The 24,428-nt window shown below is 35.8% G+C and overlaps 1 protein-coding gene across 2 annotated transcripts in view; it reads right to left on the bottom strand.

Annotated features, from left to right (window-relative positions):
* Positions 1-10,173: 10,173 nt before the first annotated feature.
* Positions 10,174-24,428, bottom strand: part of DYNC2H1 (dynein cytoplasmic 2 heavy chain 1) — a 371,095-nt gene continuing 356,840 nt past the window's right edge. For both annotated transcript variants that reach the window (XM_031016281.3, XM_031016282.3), the window contains 2 exons: positions 21,070-21,186; positions 10,174-10,709 (listed from right to left, as the gene is read on the bottom strand). In XM_031016281.3, the coding sequence (XP_030872141.3) occupies positions 10,551-10,709; positions 21,070-21,186 (276 nt within the window). In that variant the 3' untranslated portion in view covers positions 10,174-10,550. The remainder of the gene's footprint in view (positions 10,710-21,069; positions 21,187-24,428) is intronic.

The following is a 24,428-nucleotide window of genomic DNA, read 5'->3' as shown; positions in this document are numbered from 1 at the left end:
CATAAATAATCACTAGTCATTATTTTGGAGGTCACAAGATATGTATCTTCCCCAATTACTCCTACAGATGACATTGTTACTGTGGGACCTAAGATTGGCCTTTTGAGATGTCTTTTCAGGATTTTACACTTCCAGTGAACAATGGCTCCACCCGGACCCCAAAATCAGTCCTGTGGCCCCACCCAGAAGTGGACTCCCTGGCCTATCAAACTATTCTTGAAAAACCCTAGCCTTTGAATTTTGGGGGAGACTAATTTGATTAATAATACCATCTTCCATGTGGCATGTCCAGCTTCATGTCAATTAACTCTTTATTGCAATGCCATGGTCACAGTGAATTGGTTTCATCTGTGCAGTGGACAGGAAGAACCCATTGGGTGGTTACAAAGTCACAAATGGACAATAAACATTAAAAATTGCTTATCTTTAATTGGGAAAATGCAAATTAAATGTGATGCCATTTTATACCCCAGATTTTCAGAAATATAAGTATTGATGAGGATGCAGAATGATAAGAACTCATATAAACTGTTGGTGGGACTATGAATTGGTTCATACTCAAATCTTGTTATGATTACAGTGCTTACCAGTGCTAGGTACTCTTTCAAGTACTTTATATATGTTAACTCATTTAACCACATGGAAAATTTTTATTGTAATCTAAGTAAGTTGACAGTTTTCTTACAGGAGATTCCAGGATTCCACTACTAGGTATATACCCTAGAGCAGTGGTCCCCAAACTTTTTGGCACCAGGAACCAGTTTCCTGGAAGATAATTTTTCCATGGATTGGGGCTAAGGGGTGGGGGACGGAATGGTGGTTTTCAGATGAAACTGTTCCACCTCAGATCATCAGGAATTAGATTCTCATAAGGAACACACAACCTAGACCCCTCAGAGGTGCAGTTCACAGTAGGGTTTATGCTCCTATGAGAACCTAATGTTGCAGCTGATCTGACAGGGGGCAGAGCTCAGCTGGTAATGCTCACTCACCTGCTGCTCACCTCTTGCTGTGTAGCCCGGCTCCTAATAGACCTGTATGTGTCCATGGTCTGCGAGTTGGGGACCCCTGCAGGAAGTCTTGTAAATGCACGTCAGGAAACTTACTGTTTACAGCCACATAGTTTGTAGTAGTAAGAAACTAGAACAATTCAAATGTTCATCAAGAGAAAATTGGATAAATTGTGGTCAATTCATATGTTCATACAGAAAAAAAGTCATAAAATATGTACAGCAAGACATAATTTACATAAAAATAAAAACCATACAAACATGATGGTGATACCAGTGGGCTAGACAAGGTACCAAGATGCTGGTAGGACCTCAACCCTGGCCAGTGTCCAGGATCTTGACACTGTCTCAAGAAGGAATTTAAGGACTAGTCAGAAAATGGTGAAAGTATGGAGATTTATTGCCAAGTTAAAGTACACACTCAAGAAAGGGGATTGTAGGTGTACTCAGGAGACTGAGTCATGCACAATGGGGTTTGAGGTTTCTGTCTATGGGTTGCTTTAACCAAGGAATGGAATATTCATGAAGATTTCTGGAAGAAGGTAAAGATTTCTCAGAGCTGTGGTGTCACACATTTTTACACCAAATATGGGTGTTCCTGAAACTGTCATGGTGCTGATGGGTGTGTGGTTGAGTATGTTAATTTGTGTATAATGAGGTCCTAGGTGAAACCTAGCTTAAATCCAGTGCCATGTTGGGCCCAGTTGGTCTTAGCCAGCTTGACCCACATCCTGTTTTTCAGGGTCTTATTAGTTCCTATCTTATGCAGCTATTTCAACAGTTTCCTTTTTGCTAGTTATGTGAAACTGCTGTCTAGAATATTCTAGGCACAAACACCCTGTATTATTCTTGTCTCAATGGGGCCTGTCTAAGATTAAAAGCAAATATTTGTCAAGTAGAAGAATATGGTCTAGGGATTCATTCATATTCAGAAAAACTAGGAAGAACCCACTCCCCAGGTGTATTAGGGTTCTCTAGAGAAACAGAACCAATAGGATATATATATATATATATATATATATATATATATATATAGAGAGAGAGAGAGAGAGAGAGAGAGAGAGAGAGAGATGTAAGAGAGGATTATTATGGGAATTGGCTCATGACATTATGGACCCCAAGAAGTCCCACAATATGCCATCTGCAAGTTGGAGAACCAGGAAAGCCAGTGGTATAATTCAGTCCAAGGCCAAAAACTAGGGGAAGAGGAAGAACAGACTGGTTTAAGTCCTGGAGTTTGAAGGCCTGAGAACCAAGGAAGCTCCAGTGTTCAAGGGCAGGAAAAGATGAATGGCCCAACTCCAGCAAAGAGAAAATTCACCCTCCCTCTGCCTTCCTGTACTGCTTGGACCCTTAACAAATTAAATGAGGCCCACTCATGCTGGTAGAGGCAGATCTTTATTCAGTTTACTGATTCAAATGTAAATCTCTTCCAGACGCGCCCTCACAGACAAACCCAGAAATGATGTTTTACCAGCTATCTGGGTAGCCATTAGCCCAGTTGAGTTGACACATAAAAATAACCATCAAACCATGGGAATTAAGCAAACCAAATTCAGGGCAATGGTTGCCTCTGGGTGGAGAATGGGAAATGAGATACTGAAAATACATCAGGCAGTTTAAACAGTATTTGTTGGTAAAGCTCTCTTCAGCGGCATGCTAGGTACAAGTGTTCATTATATTACTCTTTATAGTATATATATCCACTACACATATCTGTCTGTTTGAAATATTTTACAGTGTTCTTTATAAATAATACAGTGAAGAATGAGGGTATCTGAGAGCCCTCAAGGCCCCTGGGATAGTCCTGTGCATGCAGAGAGCGCTGCGTGTTTGCGGTGAAGGAAGCTAAGTTGATAGTTCTGAGAGCTAAGTTCACAATTCAAAGCATTCCTCCCCCATATTCTCTTCCTAAGTTTTATAGAGGTGACTCTTCAATGAAAATATGTAATGTAACAAGTATTTTGACTAGCACTGTCAATTCATTTTATCTTCTTGCCAGAAGCACCGCTGTAGTAAATATTTGTCAAGATGAAGAATTGATCAACTTGTGGTTCTGGAATAATCCTGCTCATTCCTTTTAGCATACTAACTTCCAAATTATATATGTTAGAGAATTCCGTTTTGCTTGCTTTGCTCTTTCCTGGTGGGGGGCGCTGAAAGAGAGTTTTCTTTCTTGCCACTTTGCCAATTTATTAGCTACATAATCTTAGTTTTCTCATCAATGGAATGGACATAACGAGGTGAGTGGTGATAAACATGTATGTATCTACCTATCAGTTGCTTGCAGCAATGCCAATGTCAGCATGCAGTAAGAACTATATAAGCCGTCATCATTATTATTGGTCATATACAGAGTATTGATTTTGAACAAAATTCTACAAATGGCAGCTATTTGAATAAACTGTAGTTCATCTTATGAAAACAAAGTGGATCTTTAACACTAGAAACATAATCATAAACTAGATAATGTAAGGCTTGAGAACATGGTAATTTAAAAGTCCTCAACTTAAATTTTTATTTCTAAATAGTATTTTATACAAAATTGTGATTTATAATTTTTTTAAATCTTAGCTTTTAAATTTGCATCAGTCCCATGAAGAAGATATAACACTACCTTAAATTTCATTTGATCTTCAAATCGCACTTGGAAATGAGAATTATAATCCACATTTTATACATAAACAAAACTAAATGCAGAAGGAACAGCAAAAGTGATGGGCCTAGCTTAAGACTGGCAGGCTGCTGACCTAACTCCAAGTCTAGGGTTCTTGCCTCAATATAAGAGCTGACTCACCAGTTTCCTCATTATTATAGATATTAAACTGTGAAATTGCAAACGTTTCTGATTGCAGCTATGTGCCAAGTTAGAAGTGCCATGTTTGCTTTTGGGGCTAAGATAATTGTATCAAATATCTCTTATGTATAAATGCCAATAAACCCTTACTGGAAGTTACAAAGAGCTGAGGTATATTAACATCTTCAATAGCAATTCAAGCTACAAATACATTGAAAAGTTTGCAAATAAAGAAACTCTGAAGGGAAGTGTCTTGAAATGTGAAAAGCTAACTTTGATGGACTCTTTAAGCTTATATTTACTTTAATTTTTAAAAACTAGTGTTTTGTTTGGGTTATAAAAGCAATACATCCTCATTACAGCATTTGAAAAGTGTAAAAATTTGCCCAAAATAAAAAATTACCTATCATCTCTCTACTCAGAAATAATGAACATTTAATATTTTAAAGTACCACTTTCTAATTTGAGATACATACTACATACATACATATATTCACAAATATAATATTTGTATTACATAGTAATATTGTATTACATAGTACAAAATATTTTTTCTAACATTTTGTTATAAACATTTTCTTTTTAAATTATCTTTTTTTTTTTTTTTTTTTTTGAGACGGAGTCTCGCTCTGTTGCCCAGGCTGGAGTGCAGTGGCACGATCTTGGCTCACTGCAAGCTCTGTCTCCTGGGTTCACACCATTCTCCTTCCTCGGCCTCCCGAGTAGTTGGGACCACGGGCGCCCACCACTGCGCCTGGCTAATTTTTTGTATTTTTAGTAGAGACAGGGTTTCACCATGTTAGCCAGGATGGTCTCAATCTCCTGACCTCGTGATCCGCCCGCCTTGGCCTTCCAAAGTGCTAGGATTACAGGTGTGAGCCACCACGCCCGGCCTAAATTATCATATTAAGACCAAATAGAATTTATCTCAGAGATGCTTATCCCAGAATCACAAATATAGCAAAACAACCACAGACAGTGAGTTGGAGCTGAACTGAGTGCCTTCCAGGGTTGAGGTGGTGTCATTGATCACTTCAGCTGAAATCAAGAACAAATTTCTTACCATCTATTTGAATTGGATGACTTAGTTACAGGGAAAGCTGCTCACAAGGGGCACATAAATAATGAAGCAGTTATTTTGCGAACCTCTACCGAGTAACCAAGGGTAGATTCATTTTGGAGAGATCTCTGAAATGGTCTAAGGGAGAAATGACCTCCTGGTGGTACTTTAAACACTTGCAGCTCTCCTGTGACCATCTATAAGGTGGAAGTGTTTTGGGAGGGAGGCAGGTTAATGACTGGCTTCCATGTAAAAAGTACCATCCCAAAGGTGCACACGGTGTTCCTGGAGACACCGTTTTGTTTACAATTATTGCTTTCCCTTGCCAAGTGGGACTTGTATTAGAGAGCATGGGTTGAAAGTGCCTCTAACGTAGGGTTCCTAGCTCAGTTGGAATATTTGGGTCTCATCCTTGGCTTTGGAGGGACTGTCTGAGGGCTGTAGATCTTGTCTGTCCACACCGCCAGCCAGCTGGCATTTATCCACCCCATCTAAGGTTGGAAAATCTCTCTTGTATAAATGAAATTCAGAGTTAAATAGTCCAGGGTGGTATCTGTTTGACAAAGTCCTCAGAGACTGAGGTCCAAGATGGTAGTGTTGCAGGCAGCAGAGTAGAGGAGATGAAGATGAAAGAAAATGGTATATGGGCCACATCCTATAAAGAATGACCCTGGAAGCTGCCATAGGATATTTGTGCTCACATTCTTTGGCAGAATGAGTCACATGGCCACCCTTGAATGTAAGGGAGATAAGGAATTTCAGTTTTTATTCTGAGTATGCATTTGTTCAATTAAACATTATAAGTTTTCTGACTGTGGTGGTAGGGGAGAATGGGCACTGGGAGACAAGCAGCAGTAACTAACATAGAGTTGTGCTTTACATGCAGGGAAGCATCTTTAAATAAAAAATCAGTGAGCAGCCACCCCATTGTTAAGCATATCGCCATTGCTAGTAGAATCAGTTACATTCGCATAAATTCCTATTTTAATAATGATTAATTTCAAATGGAAACGAAGCTAACTTCTAAAAGTCAGGTGTCACTGACTTTAATAATCAAATTTTGCATTTAGGCTGTAATTTGATTCCATTATTTTTTTCTATGTGGTTTAAGTTGGTATGTTCATTACTTTGTAATTTTCCCATAAAACTTAAACATGGTTTTATTCTTTATTCTTACTTTGCTAAACAATAAATAATACACTTTCGAAAACAGGGAGAAATTGAAGACCATCTTTCTATCTATTGTGTTGATTCTTAACACATTCCACCTTCTTGTCTCTGCTTTTATCTTATTAGGTTTCTATTGCCTTAATCCCTTCGGAAACGGTGTTCAGGAACTAAAAAAGGGGAAGGAAAATTAGGCACAGTATAATCAGAATTTATAATGGTTACGCATAATATTTTGGTTGATACTTGTTTTTCTCTTTATTTTTGAAAAAAATAGCTGATAGCCATGTTTACATACATGGAAAATATCACTGTAGGTATACAGTTGTTCTCAGTAAGCTTACTTTTTCTCTCCCCTTAGATTTGGTTTATTTTTCCTGTCCTTCCATTGATAACTTAACTATTGGAGCACATTTATTTTTCAGTGTGAAATTTGCAGTCTTAATATATGGTAGCAGATGTACTGAGGTGGACTGGTTTGAGCTTTTGGACCCTGGTAGGTACACGTCCACTCCTTATAGATTCCCTGATGGTCCAGCATGAAGTCCACCTCTTCCATGAAACTTTCTCTGGATAATTGATTTTTCTCCTAGTTAAAATGTTAAGTTTACAAGGCATGACTTGTGAGCATTTAGGAAGGCATGACTGTAAAGTAAAAATAAAACAGAAACCCAGCCAATCTCTAAGATCCGTTTAATTTCCAAATATTTTTTTTTTTTTTTTTTTTTTTTTGAGACAGAGTCTTGCCCTGTCGCCCAGGTTGGAGTGCAGTGGCATGATCTTGGCTCACTGCAACCTCTGCCTCCTGGGTTCAAGCAATTCTCCTGCCTCAGCCTCCCGAGTAGCTGGGACTATAGGCGCCAGCCACCACACCCGGCTAATGTTCTTGTATTTTTAGTAGAGACTGGGTTTCACCGTGTTAGCTAGTACGGTCTCGATCTCCTGACCTCGTGATCCACCCGTCTCGGCCTCCCAAAGTTCTGGGATTACAGGCGTGAGCCACCGTGCCCAGCCCCCAAAGATTTTTTGATTGAAGGACTATACAACCAAAGGATTTGTTTTCTTCAAAGTGATCACATGGAGGCGCAGTCCAATGATGTCAACCTTGCTGAGATGTTTGAAATTTCTTTTACAAGTTTCCATGAGAACCTTTGAAGAAAGCCTTCTCCAACTATCCTCAATGATGAAAATGTACTCATTCTTTAAGGATGGGTTTGATTCTGGGAGCAATCTAAAATCATTGGGAGACAAATCTGATGATTAAGTTGTCTGGAAACAATTTTTAGTCACTGACTCAATAAATGTGTGTTGAGCTCCAGTAAAAGCAAGTGCCATAAACAAAAACACGAAACGTATACTTCCTGCTCTTAAGATGCTTAGTGTGCAAGAGGGTCAAAATTGAGGTGAAATGACTGATTTTTCTTGAATTAAATATTCTTCGTATTGTAGTACTTTGTTTTCTATCTTTTTGTGTGTCTCCCAAAGGTCAAGTGCAGTCTCGCACTTTGCGTGCTCTGTAGCCGCCTTCCTGACAGGGCTCTTTTGTGCTCACAGCTTCCTAAGATAGGTGGGAAATGATAACTCATCCAGACTTTGACACAATGGAAGTAAATACATAGAAATAACATGGAAGAAGATGCCCCCAAGTAACTGGAGTGAATTTTATTTTCTTTAGTCTTCATATCTTTTTCAGAAATTATAGCAGAAGGTCTCAGCATAACGAATAAAACCCCCAAATAATTATTGGTTAGGAATATTTAACACAGGGAGTTAAATATCAACTCCTTCCCTTTAACATTTTTATTTTGATGTATACATGTGTGAGCTTGCCAAAACCGAAAGCTGCACAAAGGGCTGATGGGAAGAAGTATGTGAATGCTGATATTTTCTTCTCCTTGAACATATTTTTTTGTATTTGTCTTTGCCTTTTCAATTCTGCCTTTTTCTTGTCATTCTGTGCTGTCTAGGACCTCCAAACAGTGTAGAATATAAGTGATGAGCTTTGTCTTGTTCATTTTAAAGTGAATACCCTGTTTCCTCACTAAAAATGATCTTTACTATAGGTTTTTCGTAGATATCCATTATTTGTGAAAAGTCCCTTCAATTCCCGGCTAGCCAAGATTTTTATTTTGCAAATTGTCATATTGAATTTACCAAATACATGGCTATGATGTATTTTGTTTGGGGCCATTCCAACATCTGTGGTCTCTGAGGACTGAAAACTGTTGTTCGTTGCTTCTAATGGATTAAGAACCTCACATACTGTGTCCTTCTGAAGCTTTAGAGAGGCTCCTTGCAGCTCCCATTAATTAAAAAAAAAATCCCCTTATTTTTGGTTATATATTAAAAACATGTACTGTGTAGGTAACAAATACAGGTTAGTGGGTGTCTCTTTGGAGGAAGAAATGTAAGTTCTGCTGAAGGGAATGGGAAGGACTCTGATTTTGAAACAATTTTTAAAATCTGATATTTAAAAAAAAATCTAAAGCAAACACCGTAACATCTAGTATTTGTTCATTTGAGGAAGGCAATTAATTTATTTATTCTTTGTAAGATATTTTCAAAGTAAGTTTTTTTAAAAAGAGAAAAAGAAGACTACTGTTACTAATAATTTTTGATTAGTTACTCCTTCCCCTGGAATCCCACAGCCCTTTGCTACCGTGCCACGTAACTCTTATTTCATTGTGCTATGATTTTTCTCTATATGGGCATTTTTAATGTATTGTTTCCCAAATTTAGCCAAAAAAGCTGGTGGTATAGCAATATTAATATCAGATTAAAACATTTACAGTGTGGAGACTGTTTTTACATATTTCACTGTCCAATCAGCTTTTAAATCTCTGAAGAGCAGAGACTGTATTATCTATCTTCATATTTCTGGAATCTGGCCAGTATCTGGCTTATTTTGCTGAATATTAATGCAAAAATTCATAAGCATGAGGTTTGCCTCATATTAAAGACCTATGTTGCTTTATTAAGTAATTTTATGTCATTGTACTGAATGCATTTCTGTAATGAATTAAAATTTTTCACTGGATGGGGATGTGGTAGAAAGAGCTAGCTAGCCCTCCATCCTCTTCTGTTTTTGAGCACCCAGCTGACTACATTTCCCAGCCACCCTAGACATTATGTATACCCATGTAATTAAGTTCTAACGGAATGTAAACATAATGATGCATGACATTTCCAGACACAGCCCACAAAAATGTTCCATGTGTATTCAGTCCATGCTTTTCCCTTCCTAGCTGATCTTGTAATGTCGACAGCAAGCCCTAAAAACATATTTTTAAAAGAATATATTTAAATGTATACATTTAAATATATTCCTTTAAAGTATATATTTAAATATATTCTTCTAAAAATGTTTTCCATTTTATCTTTAGTTTCTCCTCTAAATATGTAACTTTTCATTGATATGACTTTTTAAATAACTATCAAAAATATAAGCCTCAGCTCTTAGAATTTGTTAGCTGCAAGAATAGAGCTGCAAAAAACTTCATAGGATACTAAAATGTCTATCACTCAACTGAACAGTATTTTTGGTTCCTTAGATTTTGGTGAATCTTGCAGAGCTAAAATAATAGCTCCTATAAAAAATACAGGCCAGGTGTGGTGGTTCACGCTTATAATCTTAGCACTCTGGGAGGCTAAGGCAGGTGGATCACTTGAGTGCAGGAGTTTGAGACCAGCCTGGGAAACATGGCGAAACCCCATCTCTACAAAAGAAATAAAGAAATTAGCCGGGCAGGGTGGTGTATCCTGTAGTCCCAGCTACGAGGAGGCTGAGATAGGAGGATAGATTGAGTCTATGAGGTTGAGGCTGCAGTGAGCCGTGATTGCATCACGGCACTCTATCCTGGGCAACAGAGTGAGACCCTGTCTCAAACAACAACAAAAACACAAAAAAGCTAAATGTTTAATAACCAGAATTTATCCTCCATTATTATGTCACCTGAATTATTCCTATTTGAATTACCTTAAGATATTAGTTATAAGTATATAATTATAATGACAATAATTATATATTTGTATATTATAATTAGCATAGTATAATTATATTCATGTTGATACTTTTATACATTCATTATAACTTTATAATACATTCTTCAGTATGTAAAAAGAGTCATGGGAAGACTGCAAAAATTATGAATGCTCTTTTATTAAATGATTATGACACAAATGACAGCCAAAATATTTATTATTGATTAATATACCACTTAAAATCTCTGACCTAAAACAAATTTTTGAGCCACTGGAAAAGTGAACTTCCTCACAAAAATATTTAATGTTGTCAAAAGAATACTCTGTTTTAACAATAACTCCATTAATTTATTACTTTAAAAGATGCACAGTGCTGCTTTTACACATTAAAATTTCAGTGACATCAACAACATAAGGTAACTGTATGTTAATATTTTGAACTAACATTTCAAATGTAGACTGACCACATGTTTGATTTAAAGCTTAAAGAATCAATGTTCCCTTTTGTGAAGATGGCTTTTGTTGTCATTAGATTCTACTGATTTTTTAGGAATAGAGCTGCTCCACACTGAATCCACTGGTCCTGGTTGCCCCCACATGGAACATCAATATTGGTAACCACACGATCCCTTTCAGCACTTGTGTAAACAGGCAAAGAGATGCACTCATCCGGAGAATATGGACCACATGCATCCTGTTTAAAAAATAACTTGTTTTAAAATAAAGCAATACACTATTTGGAAATAGATTATTAGATAACCAAGGAAACAAACATATTAATATTATATTATGAAATGTTTCAAATTAATATGATAAACCCCTGTCATCCCCCTGCAACAAAATGAAACACATGGCCTATCGTGTTTTATTTACAACCTCTCCCTAGCCCCAAACATTGGAGTATTTTGAACAGCACCTTACAATTACAAAATTTCACCTATAAATATTTACATATATATCTCTATAAATAAAATAGAACCATGTATTATCACACAGTAGAAAACTACCAATAATTCCTTAATATCATCACACATCCATTATCTCATCTCCTGTTTTAAAGAGTTTTTCTGTTAGAATCATAATTTAAATGAAGCCTATGCTTTGCAGTTTGTTGAAATGTCTCTTAAGTCTCCTAAATCTGTAAGCTTTTCCTCCTCTTTTCCTAGCAATTTGTTCGCAGAAGAAACTATACCAAATAGTTTCCCACATTCTTTTTTGGGTTACGTTCCCATGGTATCACGTTGCTCTGTCTGTTCCTTGTATTCCTATAAACTGGATCTTGAGGTGAGCTCAGACTCAATGTTTGGAAAATACCGCATAGGTGGTACTAGATGTTTCCATCAAGCAGCATATGTCTGGTTGTCTCTCTTTTTTGGCTATTAGAGGCCACTGATAATCACTTTTCATTCAAGGTTACACAAGGGGTAATCTATCATTCCTTATTCCAAGCAGGAATATATCTATAAAGAGAAACTTCCACTTATCAATTTTTTTATTACCATGAGGTGCAGTTCATATAAGAAAAACTAGATAAATGCCTATTTCCCTTTGTGTTTTCAAAACAGTGAATGTTTCCTAGCACACTCCAAAGGTGATCAATGACCACCCCTTCTTTTTAAAAAATGGTATTATGAACTGGTGGGTTTAAACATATATGATGTGCTTTAATGCAATGCAATTGCTACTGCGTTGGTGTTCAAATTGTCAGTCTTTGCTCAGGGGGAACTTTTTAAGTTGGCTCCTGAGTTTTGATACGTCCCCAGTTGTCTCTTCAATAGTTTCACTGCCTTTCTAGTATGACAAGTATTATTATACAAGTTCATCTTTTATATTTCCTGCCCTAGAAATTAGTCATTAATCTGATGATTCCTAGTTTCTTTCCAGAGAAATGGTATTAGAGACCATAATTTGGGTGCTAGGAATAATTGATCTTTTTTTTTTTTTTTTGAGATGGAGTCTTGCTCTGTTGCCCCGACTAGAGTGCAGTGGCATAATCTCGGCTCACTGCAAGCTCCGCCTCCCGGGTTCATGCCATTCTCCTGCCTCAGCCTCCCAAGTAGCTGGGACTACAGGCACCTGCCACCACACCTGGCCACTTATTTGTATTTTTTAGTAGAGGCAGGGTTTCACTGTGTTAGCCAGGATGGTCTCCATCTCCTGACCTCGTGATCCGTGTGCCTCGGCCTCCCAAAGTGCTGGGATTACAGGCGTGAGCCACTGCATCCGGCCAATTGATAATTTTAATTCTAGGATGTTTTAGTGACTGGAGCTTAGAAATCATGTATTTTTAAAAGAAAAACATCATGAGTTCATAATTGTATTTCCAATTCAAATATAGGATTAGCATTTTTACTGAATTTATATGATTTTATTCAATTAATTATTACTTTGCAGAGTTGGAATGGAACTTAAGAGGCAAGCTAGACCCATTTTAAAATATTACAAAAGTGACACATCAGAAGCCCACAGAGAATTTACCCATGGTAGCCTAGTTAGGAAGTGGCAAAGTTGTCACAGATACTACAGTTGACAAAACACTCTAGTATATGAATGTTAGCAACTAATGTCTCTTATTCTGTTACTTTGCAAAATAGAACACAATAACATTTATGGAAATAAATTATTTTCAGGCTCTGGAGTACTTGTCTAGGAGCCCCTGACCCTGTAGAGGTTACTCCCCGAACATCAGTTTCACTATTATAGAAAGACAAATGACACTTGCCCACCTCACAGGATGTGGAAAGAATCAGATGTCATATTAAAGAGCTCCAGATATAAGTATTATTTATCCACATGTCTCTAATTCTTTGGACTGCCTTTTCCTTATTCCCTGCTAATTCTCAAATCGACTAGAAAAAATCAGCTTTTTGGCAGCTACTACATCTCTTAAATGGTGTTATGATAGCAATAAAATAATTTTCTTTCATAGAAAATTAAGACATTCTACTTTTAAGCCTAAGTGGGCATTATATGAACTTTACATTATCTTTTCCAATCCTGCTCCTCTCTCTGTCTCTCTCCCTCTGCCGCCCACACACATACCCACACACCAACAACTGCTCTGACTCTTCTGGCCCTTGATATAAATCAGTATGTCCCCCCAAAAATTATTCATTCATAACATTCTTAAAACTTAACCTGATTTACATATAACAAGACATATTCTCTAGGTAAAATCATTCCCAAATAGATAAAAACACCATCTGTCCTAAATTTTTCTAATTATCTGTGTGCACTGATGAGCTTGTCAGTTATTCAGCTATTCATTTAACAGCACTTTATATGCTAATATTGTGCCTAGAATTGTAAAGGCTAAGCATTTCAGTACATAGACAAATAGAGAAAATAATCTCCTTTGAATTTTTACTTTAGGAAACAAAATACACACATATCAAATATCTAGAATATAAGTTTTGGGAAAATATATACTTCAGAAAATCAAAATAAAGAAAATGCTACTCTGGGATATGTTAACCTAACAGTGATTCATGGAGAGAGTAAATCCCTAGTTGAACTTCAGAAAAAAAAATGTGGGATTTGGGATAAAGAGAATTTTCAACTTTTATCAGTCACTGACTAATCTCTTCCCTCTTGTTCAATTCTGCTTAGATGGCAAAGCTTTAGGAATAAAAACCTGTAATTGTCATGACTCCTTAGCCAATCTTAAAAGGTAAAGCCTAGTGCAAGCATTCCTTTACATTCTTTGGCAAAGAGCGGACAAAGATCACATATTTGTTAGACTGAAGTGATCTGAATCTATGATTGCCTATTTTTAATCCTGGGAAAGGTCTTAAATTATCTTTTTCCAACACCTGATATTTGCTTTGTTTTCCATTACTTCTATGATCAAAACTGAAATAGAAACACCACAATGAAATGTTTTACGATGTCATTCCTTTCTAGTCAGGAGATTTTCTCTGTATCAATGTAAAGACTATTTCTCTTTAAATGAGGAACTTAATAATGCTGATTATTATCAACTTAAAGTTGATTTTTTGCATATTCACTAACAGTTTACTAGTTTTTGTATATATTTCCAAATTCTTCCAAATCTTTTAGTTGTAGGCTTTGTTTGTCTTACAGCCATGGTACAAATCTTTCTTTCAAAACCTACAGTGTTTTAAAGCAAAGCAATACAGTGGCTTCTTGATATTTTGTCACTTCTCAAAATCTCTTCAGTGGTAAATGTTACTTCTGTAAAAAAGTTAAATACACTTGCTCTTAAGTCTCCAACAAATAAATGCTCACAGTAGAAGCAGGGACAAGTATTTTTGGCATTCTCACTATTATATTAGCACAATGTTTTGTGTATATAGAAGTTCTTTGAATACTCCTTAACTGAATTAAATTATTATGACCCAATTCCCTCTTTAATATCTTTAACAGGCAAAACATAAGATACTGTTGGGCTGAAGTATTTGGATGAAACTAAAATTTTATTAATAACTATGAACAAACACCCTGTGTTCAATTAATGCAGAAAAGGAGATATATTAGGAAGACTTCAAATAATTCACATTATATTTCCTCCAAAGTTTTGTGCAATTACAGTAATTCAAAATCTATAAATTGTGATTGATTACTCTAAAATGGTTGATGTGTTCATAAACCATATCTTTATTAAAACAAACTGGTCCAGTTCTGTTCAATAATGAGGCTAAAATTTGAAATTTTACACTCATTTGAATCAATTAGCTTTTCATAAATAAAAATTGTTTTATGTGAATAAACATCTTGCATAATTTTTCTGCTTTCCTAAAGTGTCCAAGAAAAGCCTGAATGTCTCACAACAAAATTTGCCCATGCCTTGGGCAAAATGACTTAAAAACATACATTCTACAAATAGCAAGCAATACACTACTATTTGAAAGAAGACAATGCAATTTTCAAAGGCAAAATGGTGACTCAGTAGTCCCCTCTTATTCATGGGGAATACATTCCAAGGCCCCAATAGATGCCTGAGACTGCGGATGGTGCCAAACCCTATATATACTATGTTTCTTCCTAAACATACATATCTAGGATAAGGTTTAATTTATACATTAGGTATAGTAAGATATTAACATAAATAAGAATAAAATAGAATAATTGTAACAATACCATAATAATAAAGTTATGCAAATATGGTCTCTCTCTCTCAAAATACCTATTGTACTATATTCATTTATTTGCTGACTGTGGGTAACTGAAATTGCAGATACAGAGGGACTACCATATTAGATATCACTTAGTTTGCAAACCAAAGAAGGCAAGGAAAAGCAAAACCAAACAATGAAAACAAAATTATTACGTTATTCATATTAGCTATTTGGCCAATTTCAATTAAATTTAATAACAAAACACATATGAAGACAAAACAAAATATATTCATCAGTCTATGCACAGTCCAACTTATTTTAACACATGCTTTCTGAATGTTTATAATCAAGTCAATGAACAGTTCTTTTTTAGAAGAGGAAATGATAGGAAATCGGAGTTCTAATGTATGTACAAGTAGCACAATTCAGTGATGCAATTCTGGGGAAAAAAAATCTCAAAATAGGAAACAAAACAGCTTGCCACCAATGAATACTCTGACTTTGTTCTGTTAAGAATGTCTAGCTAGGTTTCAAAATGTATATTGGTAAAGATATACTTCCCTGATTTTTCAACAATATAGTGATAACATCATTACTTTCATAATAAGTCCTTGAAGAAAAAAAATAACATACAAAATATGTTAGTGAAATATTTGTTATTTTCAAACCAGAGTGTATAGAAGGCAGAACTTTCAACACATATCTTCTGATATATGTGATATTTTAACATCTATACAAAATATAAAGTAACGATTGTTTTCCTGAGTAGCTTGTGTAAATATTTTATAGTTCTATTTTCTCTGAGAATAAATTTTTTTCTGAAGCTGAATTGTCAATTGTGCCTGTCAGAAGATCCAGCCTCATGGGTTCAGGCTGGCTCAGGACTACTGTGTTACTGTGGGGCTGATAAACTCTCAGGAGCATTATTTACAGGAAGATAGAAAAAAGGCAAACTGACTTCCTGTGGAATGCCAGAAGGGCATCACTGAGACTGGTCTTCATCATAAAGCAGTGTTGACCAAATCATACTATGTGGAATATTAGATCCTGATGGAGCATAGGGTGTAGGTGCATGAGAAGGTTGTGTGGTAAGTAATCTTTGGGACTTCTCAGAGCTGTTAATATAAGACTTTCCAAGAGAGGGAATATTGTGTTTATTAAGTTTGTTTGCTGAATCATTTTTCATAGAGAATTATTATGATATATAGAAACATGTTAAGAAATGCACTGGAAAAAGCTAATGCTTTCTGGGTAAAATCCTCTAGCTATATCTTAATTTGAACCAATATTAATTTAACCAAAAATACTGCACTGAACTGGAACTGGAGTAACTTTAAGAATCTGTATCATGGAGCCACTGCACTCCAGCCTGGGAGACAGAGTGAGACTCCATCTCAAAAAATAAAAAAAAATCTGTTTCATGAATGAATAAATAGTGTGAATGTCAGTTATATTATCTTAGTACATAGATAATGGTAAACAGAAATACTAGAAAAATATTTCATTAGCATTTTATTTATTTTCATTTTTCCTTGAATTCATCATTCCAATCTTGTTAATTCACAAAGTACACTGCATTTCAAATAGAGGCAATGTTAGAGCTTCCTCTTCATGCCCCAACAGAAGTCTTAAAATTTGTTGATGATACCCTTTTTTAAGTATCACCACATACTGAAACAATGTTGAAGTTCTTCAATCTTTTGCAACCTAAAATGTTCTTTGAAAAATGGAGCTGCAGCCTAACTCAAAGCAATGTTGTGCAAATGACTGGGTTAGTGGGCAAGTTTCTGTTGAAACGAAGCTCCTCAGGGATACTGGGTGTCAGATAATATTGTGAAAATAATTTGTGAAATAACCTCCTTCTGGTCTAAAAAAAAGGTTAGTTACCAAAGTTCTGAATTATATTATTATCATATAATAAAACATAATCTTTAAATCTCCATTTTCTACTTTAAAATGGAGATTACAATTCCTATTTCAAAAATTTTTTAAAAGCTTAATATCTTGTATTTGAAACACCTTGCATAGTGCTTGGTATGTAATCAGTGCAAATAAATGTTCACTATGATTGTCTGGACACTAATGCTACCATTGTGGAACTCATAAGTCATTTAACTTACCTGATTCTCAGTCCTTTCATCAGAAAAATAGAAAATTTGCTGTACCAAACCCATAGGATTGTTATGAGACGCCGGTATAATTGTATCTCACAGTGTGCCAATCTATTATCCAACCACTCACTGCTAGACCGATTTTCTAAAACTACAAATCTGATCTTACCATACTCCTGTTCTCAATTCTTTAAAAAAAATTTTTTTAAATTCTTTTATTTAATAAAGATAGGGTCTTGCTATGTTGCCCAAGCCAGGCTCTAACTCCTGGGCTCAAGTGATTCTCCTGCCTTGGCCTCCCAAAGTGTTGGGATTACAGGTGTGAGCCACCATGCCTGGCCCTGTTCTAAATTCTTGATGGCTTCCTACTGACCATAAGGTGGTCTAAACTCTGGCATGGCTACTCAGCTTCTCATACTTGGTCTTGGCCTTCCTTTCTGGCCGCATCCCCCACCATTCTTCCATATGAACTATACGCTCCAGATGTACAATACTTGCTGTTCCCAGAATATCCTAAGCTTTTTTCTATCTGCATATATTTACATATGCTGCTACTTCTGTCTGGAATGCCTTGTTACCCTATCTTTTTTGAATTTGTCCTTAAACTGTTATTACTAAAGTTCAAGTAACAGTTCAAGAGAAGCTGCCACCTCTCTCAGCGAGGTCATCTGACTTTCCCTCATTGTTCACACATGGTAGAGTTGAAGCCTCCCTCATCTGTCAAAGCACTTTATATAAACCTCTCTAATTGCACTAATGATTCTGAACTGTAGTACTGTCTTTGCTTATTTGCTTCCCCAGTTGGAGGAAGACTGTGCAGGAGAAATCTGTTTATCTTCGTAACCCCAGGGTTCAGCATAACATCTGGTATATAAAAACTCAACAATAACTTAATAATGAGTGAAAGTACTGGTAAACTGAAAAGTACCATATGAAATAAGATAAAACATTATAGCATTATAAAAGTTTAAATTATTGACAACAGGATAAATTTGACTTACCATGTATGAAGAACTGTGCTAGGTACTTTACACACACACAAACATATTTAATCCTCAACATGATCCTACAGAAACATTATTATGTTCATTTTCGAATGAGGAAACTGGCTCAGTGAAGTAAGGTACCTTATCTAAATCACCTAATTCATAAGCTTGGAAACTTGGACTACAATTTAGGTCTGCTGAACTAGAGAATTTTGTGTTCTGAAACACTTAGCAGTAGATCTCATGTTCTTTCCTTCTTAGCTGATATGGGACAGACATTCTGAAAGTAGTATGATCATAGGAAAAGGAGGAGGCTCACTGTAAAGAAAGAAGGGGAAAAAGGAGGTGGGGAAGCACTAACAAATTCTTCCATTACATGTCATGTACAATTGTAAAAGCCCAGGAGAAAATCTTACAGAAAAATATCATCACTGGCCATCAGAGAAATGCAAATCAAAACCACAATGAGATACCATCTCACACCAGTTAGAATGGCGATCATTAAAAAGTCAGGAAAAAACAGGTGCTGGAGAGGATGTGGAGAAATAGGAATACTTTTACACTGTTGGTGGGACGGTAAACTAGTTCAACCATTGTGGAAGTCAGTGTGGCAATTCCTCAGGGATCTAGAACTAGAAATACCATTTGACCTAGCCATCCCATTACTGGGTATATACCCAAAAGATTATAAATCATGCTGCTATAAAGACACATGCACACGTATGTTTGTAGCGGCACTATTCACAATAGCAAAGACTTGGAACCAACCTAAATGTCCAACAACGATAGACTGGATTAAGAAAATGTGGCACATATACACCATGGAATACTATGCAGCCATAAAAAATGATGAGTTCATGTCCTTTGTAGGGACATGAAGCTAGAAACCATCATTCTCAGCAAACTATCGCCAAGGACAAAAAACCAAACACCGCATGTTCTCACTCATAGGTGGGAATTGAACAATGAGAACACATGGACACAGGAAGGGGAACATCACACTCTGGGGACTTTTGTGGGGTAGGGGGAGGGATAGCATTAGGAGATATACCTAATGCTAAATGACGAGTTAATGAGTGCAGCACACCAACATGGCACATGTATACATACGTAACAAACCTGCACGTTGTGCACATGTACCCTAAAACTTAAAGTATAATAATAATAAAAAGAGTAAAAAGTTCATATTACCTTTTAGTCATCTCTTCTATAGGATAAATGCTTTATTCATTTTACCTCTCTTTATATGAGCTATTTTTCAAATTAAATTAGCTTTTTATTCCAATCCTGACTTTTTAGAAGTATGACAAATAAAACTGGATAGAAATAATACACAAAGTAAAATATTGCCAAGCTATCAATTCCCAGTCTTGTAAAGTCACACTGCTTTTCACACAACCCAGTAACAGATTCGCTTTGTCCATGACAGCACTCCATTCCTGATTTGCGTTCAGTACGTGGGTATGGCTCCAGGTCATTTTCTCCTATATTTTTTCTTAGTTGCTCTTCAAGCTCTATTTTTATTGTTTGGGTTTTTCCTCAAGTGAACCTGTTTCTACTTGCCCTACTTTTTTTTCTCCTCCTCATGATCATTATATGGATTTTATTTTCCAGAGAATTAGTAGTTCATATAATTTAAATTCATTGGAATTTATCTCTGCCATCCTAAACAATTTTGTATGTTATATTCACAACACTTGACAAATTCCAACCTTAACTTTTGTAGATAAGTTTCAATTTGATTTACACACCTAAGACAAAAATGTGTCATTCATAATTTACCAAATTTTTGTAGAAAATTCTTATAGGAATTAACAGCAAGATTGAAGTAAACATTGATTCTTTCAGTCTCTTCTCTCTCCTTTATCTTATAGTCACTCTAATTTTGGAGAAAATGAAGCTGATATGGGGGAAAAATAGGGAATTTTGACAGAAACATATGCTCTTTTAGGTCAGAGGATACTCTTATAGCTGTCTTGGCAATGTTGCTAACTGCTATCGCTTTTTAAGATTTTCCTTAAATAAATACTCTGGTGCATTTGATTTTTATTTTATAAGGAAAATGACAATAACTGGAAAATTCAATGCATTATTTCCCAATGAGAAAGCTCATTTTTCTTGTAGTGAGCAATACATGAAATAGTTTTGTTGCTCATTAGATACAGAATCAGAACTTTATTCACATGTAGTCATATGTGCATTCTTAAACTTTATTAAGAAAAAGTTATGTGCTTCTTTACAACTATGTCCTATTTTAAAGACATGTATACCCCAAGTTCTACTGTTGAAAGTTTTTTCAATAATGGTTTTGAAAGGAAAAAAGTTAACTAAATAAGTCTTTAAGATTGTTTTCTTCATCCACCTATCAGCTGCATAATGACATTGTGTGATACAAAGCCACACATCTATTAATACCTTAATTCTATCACTTTCTGTGTAGCTAACTAGGAGAAGTCATTTAACCTGCGTGAGCACGTTTCCTCATTTGAAAGTGGGAATAATAATATCTGCCTTGCATGGCTGCTCTGAGGAGGATTTTAGGTAAAGCATATAAAGTACCTAGCACACACTGCTGAAAACAAGAGGAATGCAACACATGGTAGTTCTTATTATCATTAAAGGCTTTTTTATTACCAGGCTATAAACTCTCCAGAAATTAATACTATGTTATTCTTTCTATAACAAAATCAAGGTTTTCAAATGTCTTGTGCATCTTAAACATGATAAAGGATAAAGTACTTTTGACTACAAATTTGTTCAAATGCAGGTGAGATTAGAAAGCAAACAAAAATACACAGGCCAAGAATGTCTTCTTGAAAAGATAAAATCTAAGAGAGAACTGATATAATTAAAACTTGTGCTTGTTAAAAATGTATTACCTGTGGAATCCAGCCCATAAAACAAGGGAGCACTGATGATACGCTGGGAGAATCAAGCTGATTTTCAGAAAGTTGATTTCCATCAAAACTACATCCTTCTAGTAACAAGCCACTGATCTGCCATGGAAACAAATACGTCATGAAAATATGCATTAAAGTCGCAAATGTCAGAGGTTACTCTATCTTAAGAGCAATGCTTTCCATTGTGTTCACCAATTCCAAATATATGAAAACAAAGATTATAGTACTTTGAGAATAAAGTCAGTAAGGCCTGGACTAGTGTTCACTGTCAACTTCTTTGAGACTGATTTCTCATTTTTAGCAAATATATTTTTAAAATTACCTATAAATCTCATCTGTTATACAACTGCGGGTGTCTTGACATTAGTGTAATAGAATTACAGTGGCAAAAGCCAAAAAGTTATTCTTTCTCCATGAGGGAAGGGAGAAAAGCATAATTAGAGAGCAAACATTGTATTCCCAACCTGAATTCTGACACCTTTTAAGGAATAGAATAAAGTTCAGAAAGTATAATGAAAAAAACGACATGCGATATGAATATGAAAGAAGAATTAAAGAGAAGAAAGAATTCATGTCTTTAAGGTAACCTTGGTGTAAATATAAGAAATCCTGAAAATGAAAACACGGTTCTTTTGGTATTATTAGCTCCATATTTCTTCTTTGAAACTCTTCATTCTTTTAGTTTCTGCAGTTAATCTAGCCTGACTATCTAAAGGTAACAAATGTAGAGTCAGTATTTGGCATTTATAGCTCTTCTGGCACTTTGCCCTAAGAGCCGCATCTATATTATCATAATTTGAACTTGGTACAAAATATAAACAAACTTAAAGTATACAGTGCCGGCCGGGCGCGGTGGCTCACACCTGTAATCCCAGCACTTTGGGAGGCTGAGGCGGGCGGATCACAAGGTCAGGAGATCGAGACCATCCTGGCTAACATGGTGAAACCCCGTCTGTACTAAAAATACAAAAAATTAGCTGGGCGTGGTGGTGGGCACCTGTAGTCCCAGCGACTCTGGAGGCTGAGGCAGGAGAATGGAGTGAATCCGGGAAGCGGAGCTTGCAGTGAGCCGAGATCGCGCCACCACACTCCAGCCTGGGCGACAGAGCGAGACTCCGCCTCAAAAAACAAAAAACAAAACAAAACAAAAAACAGTGCCTTCAAATTTTAACATACTAAATGAAAGAACTATAGAATTTAGAATGAAGGGAACACTAAATTGGAAGAGTGAAGATAATTTTCAGCAACATACAGTCAAGGAATGGTTTAGGTGCTAGGAGAGGATCCCTTAACCAATTGTTTTGAATGATTTCATTACTTGAATTTTACAGTAAGGTTGCTGTTGCAAGGAAAAGATAAGTAACTTTGTTGTTAGTAAAAGAGCTGGGATGATAATATAATTATTTAATACTTAAATATTCTTTCTACTATATGACTAATGTGATATACAGGTCACTTGAAGAGTTTCAAAAATATTCTGGCCTGAATTTAGTTTTGTCTGTATCTATAAACAATAAATAGTATTGTTTTTCATGTTTCCAATCTCTATGTAAAGGGTAACATGCAACCTACTCTTTTCCTTCATTATTGGTTTTAAGGTGCATCCATTTTGTTCTTTCATTTCCAACAGCTGCACATTTCATTTTGTTAATATACAACAATTTATCCATTTTTCTGCTGGTGAATATTTCCAACTGTTTACCATTATTAAAAAAACACCGCAGTAACCATGCTGTGTACTTCCTTATACACATTTGCATGAATTTCTCTAGATAGGTTGAAGAGTGTGCTCAATCTCAATTTTACCTAATATTGGCAAATTATTCCCCAAAGTACCTCTATCAATCTATACTCTTACTTGTCATATATAAGAATTTACATTATGCTACAATCTTGCCAATACTTGGTCTATTGAGACTTAAAAATTCTGTCAATCTGATGAGCATGAAATGGAATCAAATTTTGGTCTTAATTTCATTTCCTAGTTACTAGTAAGAACAAGTACTTTTCCTTATGTTTATTAGCCATTCAGGTTTCCTCTTCATCTAAGTTGCCTATTAAAATCTTTTGCCCACCTCCACCTTTTCCTTACTACGGACATTTTCTTTAAAAGATTGATCTATAAACATCCTTTATCTGTTTTAAGTACTAATCCTTTGTCAGTTATACAAGATACTTAATATCTTTTCCTAGTCTGTGGCCTGTGTTTTCACTTTCTATGGTATCTTTAATTTCAGGGTAGCAAATTTATCAACTTTTTCCTTTGAGACTTTTACTTTCTTTTGTGTCTAAAGAAATCCTGAGTAGATATTTTCCTGTATTTTGTTTCTAAAAGTCTTCTCTTTTATTTCTGTAACTTTTTAAACCTTCAGAGTCAATTTTTATTTGTAATATAAAGTATGGATCAAATTTTATCATTTTCTAAATGAGTGAGCAATTGTTTCAGAATTATTTATCAAATAGTCCTTCCAAGCCCCTAATTTGTAACCAACTCCACTTTTGTCATGTGTCAAGTTTCCATACTGGCATAAGTTTGTTTCTGGACTGTTTTTTGTGTTACATTAGTCTGTCGTTCCCTAAACCAGCACCATACTGTCTCAACTGCCATCACTTAATAATGATAACAATAATAATAGTGTGACACAGTGCAAAATATGGTCAAACATTCATCTCCTCCTAATATGCACCCCTTTGCCGAGTAAGCTTGGCTGCTGCTTCCTTCAGGATGTGGAGTTTCTTTTCTACCCCTTGAACTTGGGCTGGTCTTTTAAATTGCTTTGACCAATAGAATGTGGTAGGACTTTACGCAACTTCTGAAGCTAGGCTTTAAAAGGCTCTGCCTTCTAGAAATGCTGCACTGAAACCATCATATAAGGAAGCTCTCCTAGTCTACTGCAGTATGAGAGGGCATGTGAAGGACTGAGGTACCTCAGTATGAGGTACCTACAAGTATGAGGGGGCATGTGAAGGACTGAGCTAGCACCAGTTGCCATATATATGAATGAGGCCAGCATGGACCTTCCCTTCTAACTGATCTAGCCGAATGCAGATGCAGAGTGGGTCTGAGTAAATCAGCAAAGGATCTACTAGGCAACCCACAGAATTGTGAGAAAATAATAAATTGGTATTCTAAGCCACTAAGTTTTGAGCTAGTTTGAGCAAATGCTAACTCAAACTCATGTGCCACAGATTAAAAAAAAAAAAAAAAAACACACTTTGGGATACTGGTTGAAATTGCTTTAAATTTTAAAATTTGATTTTGGAAAGTCTGACTTTTTTAAGTATTTACTCTTGTGATATGTAAACAGGACATTTTCACCATTAAGTTCTTCTTTCTT

The sequence above is a fragment of the Gorilla gorilla genome, chromosome 9, assembly GCF_029281585.2.
Source record: "Gorilla gorilla gorilla isolate KB3781 chromosome 9, NHGRI_mGorGor1-v2.1_pri, whole genome shotgun sequence".
In the NCBI taxonomy this organism is placed as follows: domain Eukaryota; kingdom Metazoa; phylum Chordata; class Mammalia; order Primates; family Hominidae; genus Gorilla; species Gorilla gorilla.
Note: the sequence above shows the minus strand (reverse complement) of the source record. Positions and strands in the feature narration are given on the sequence as shown.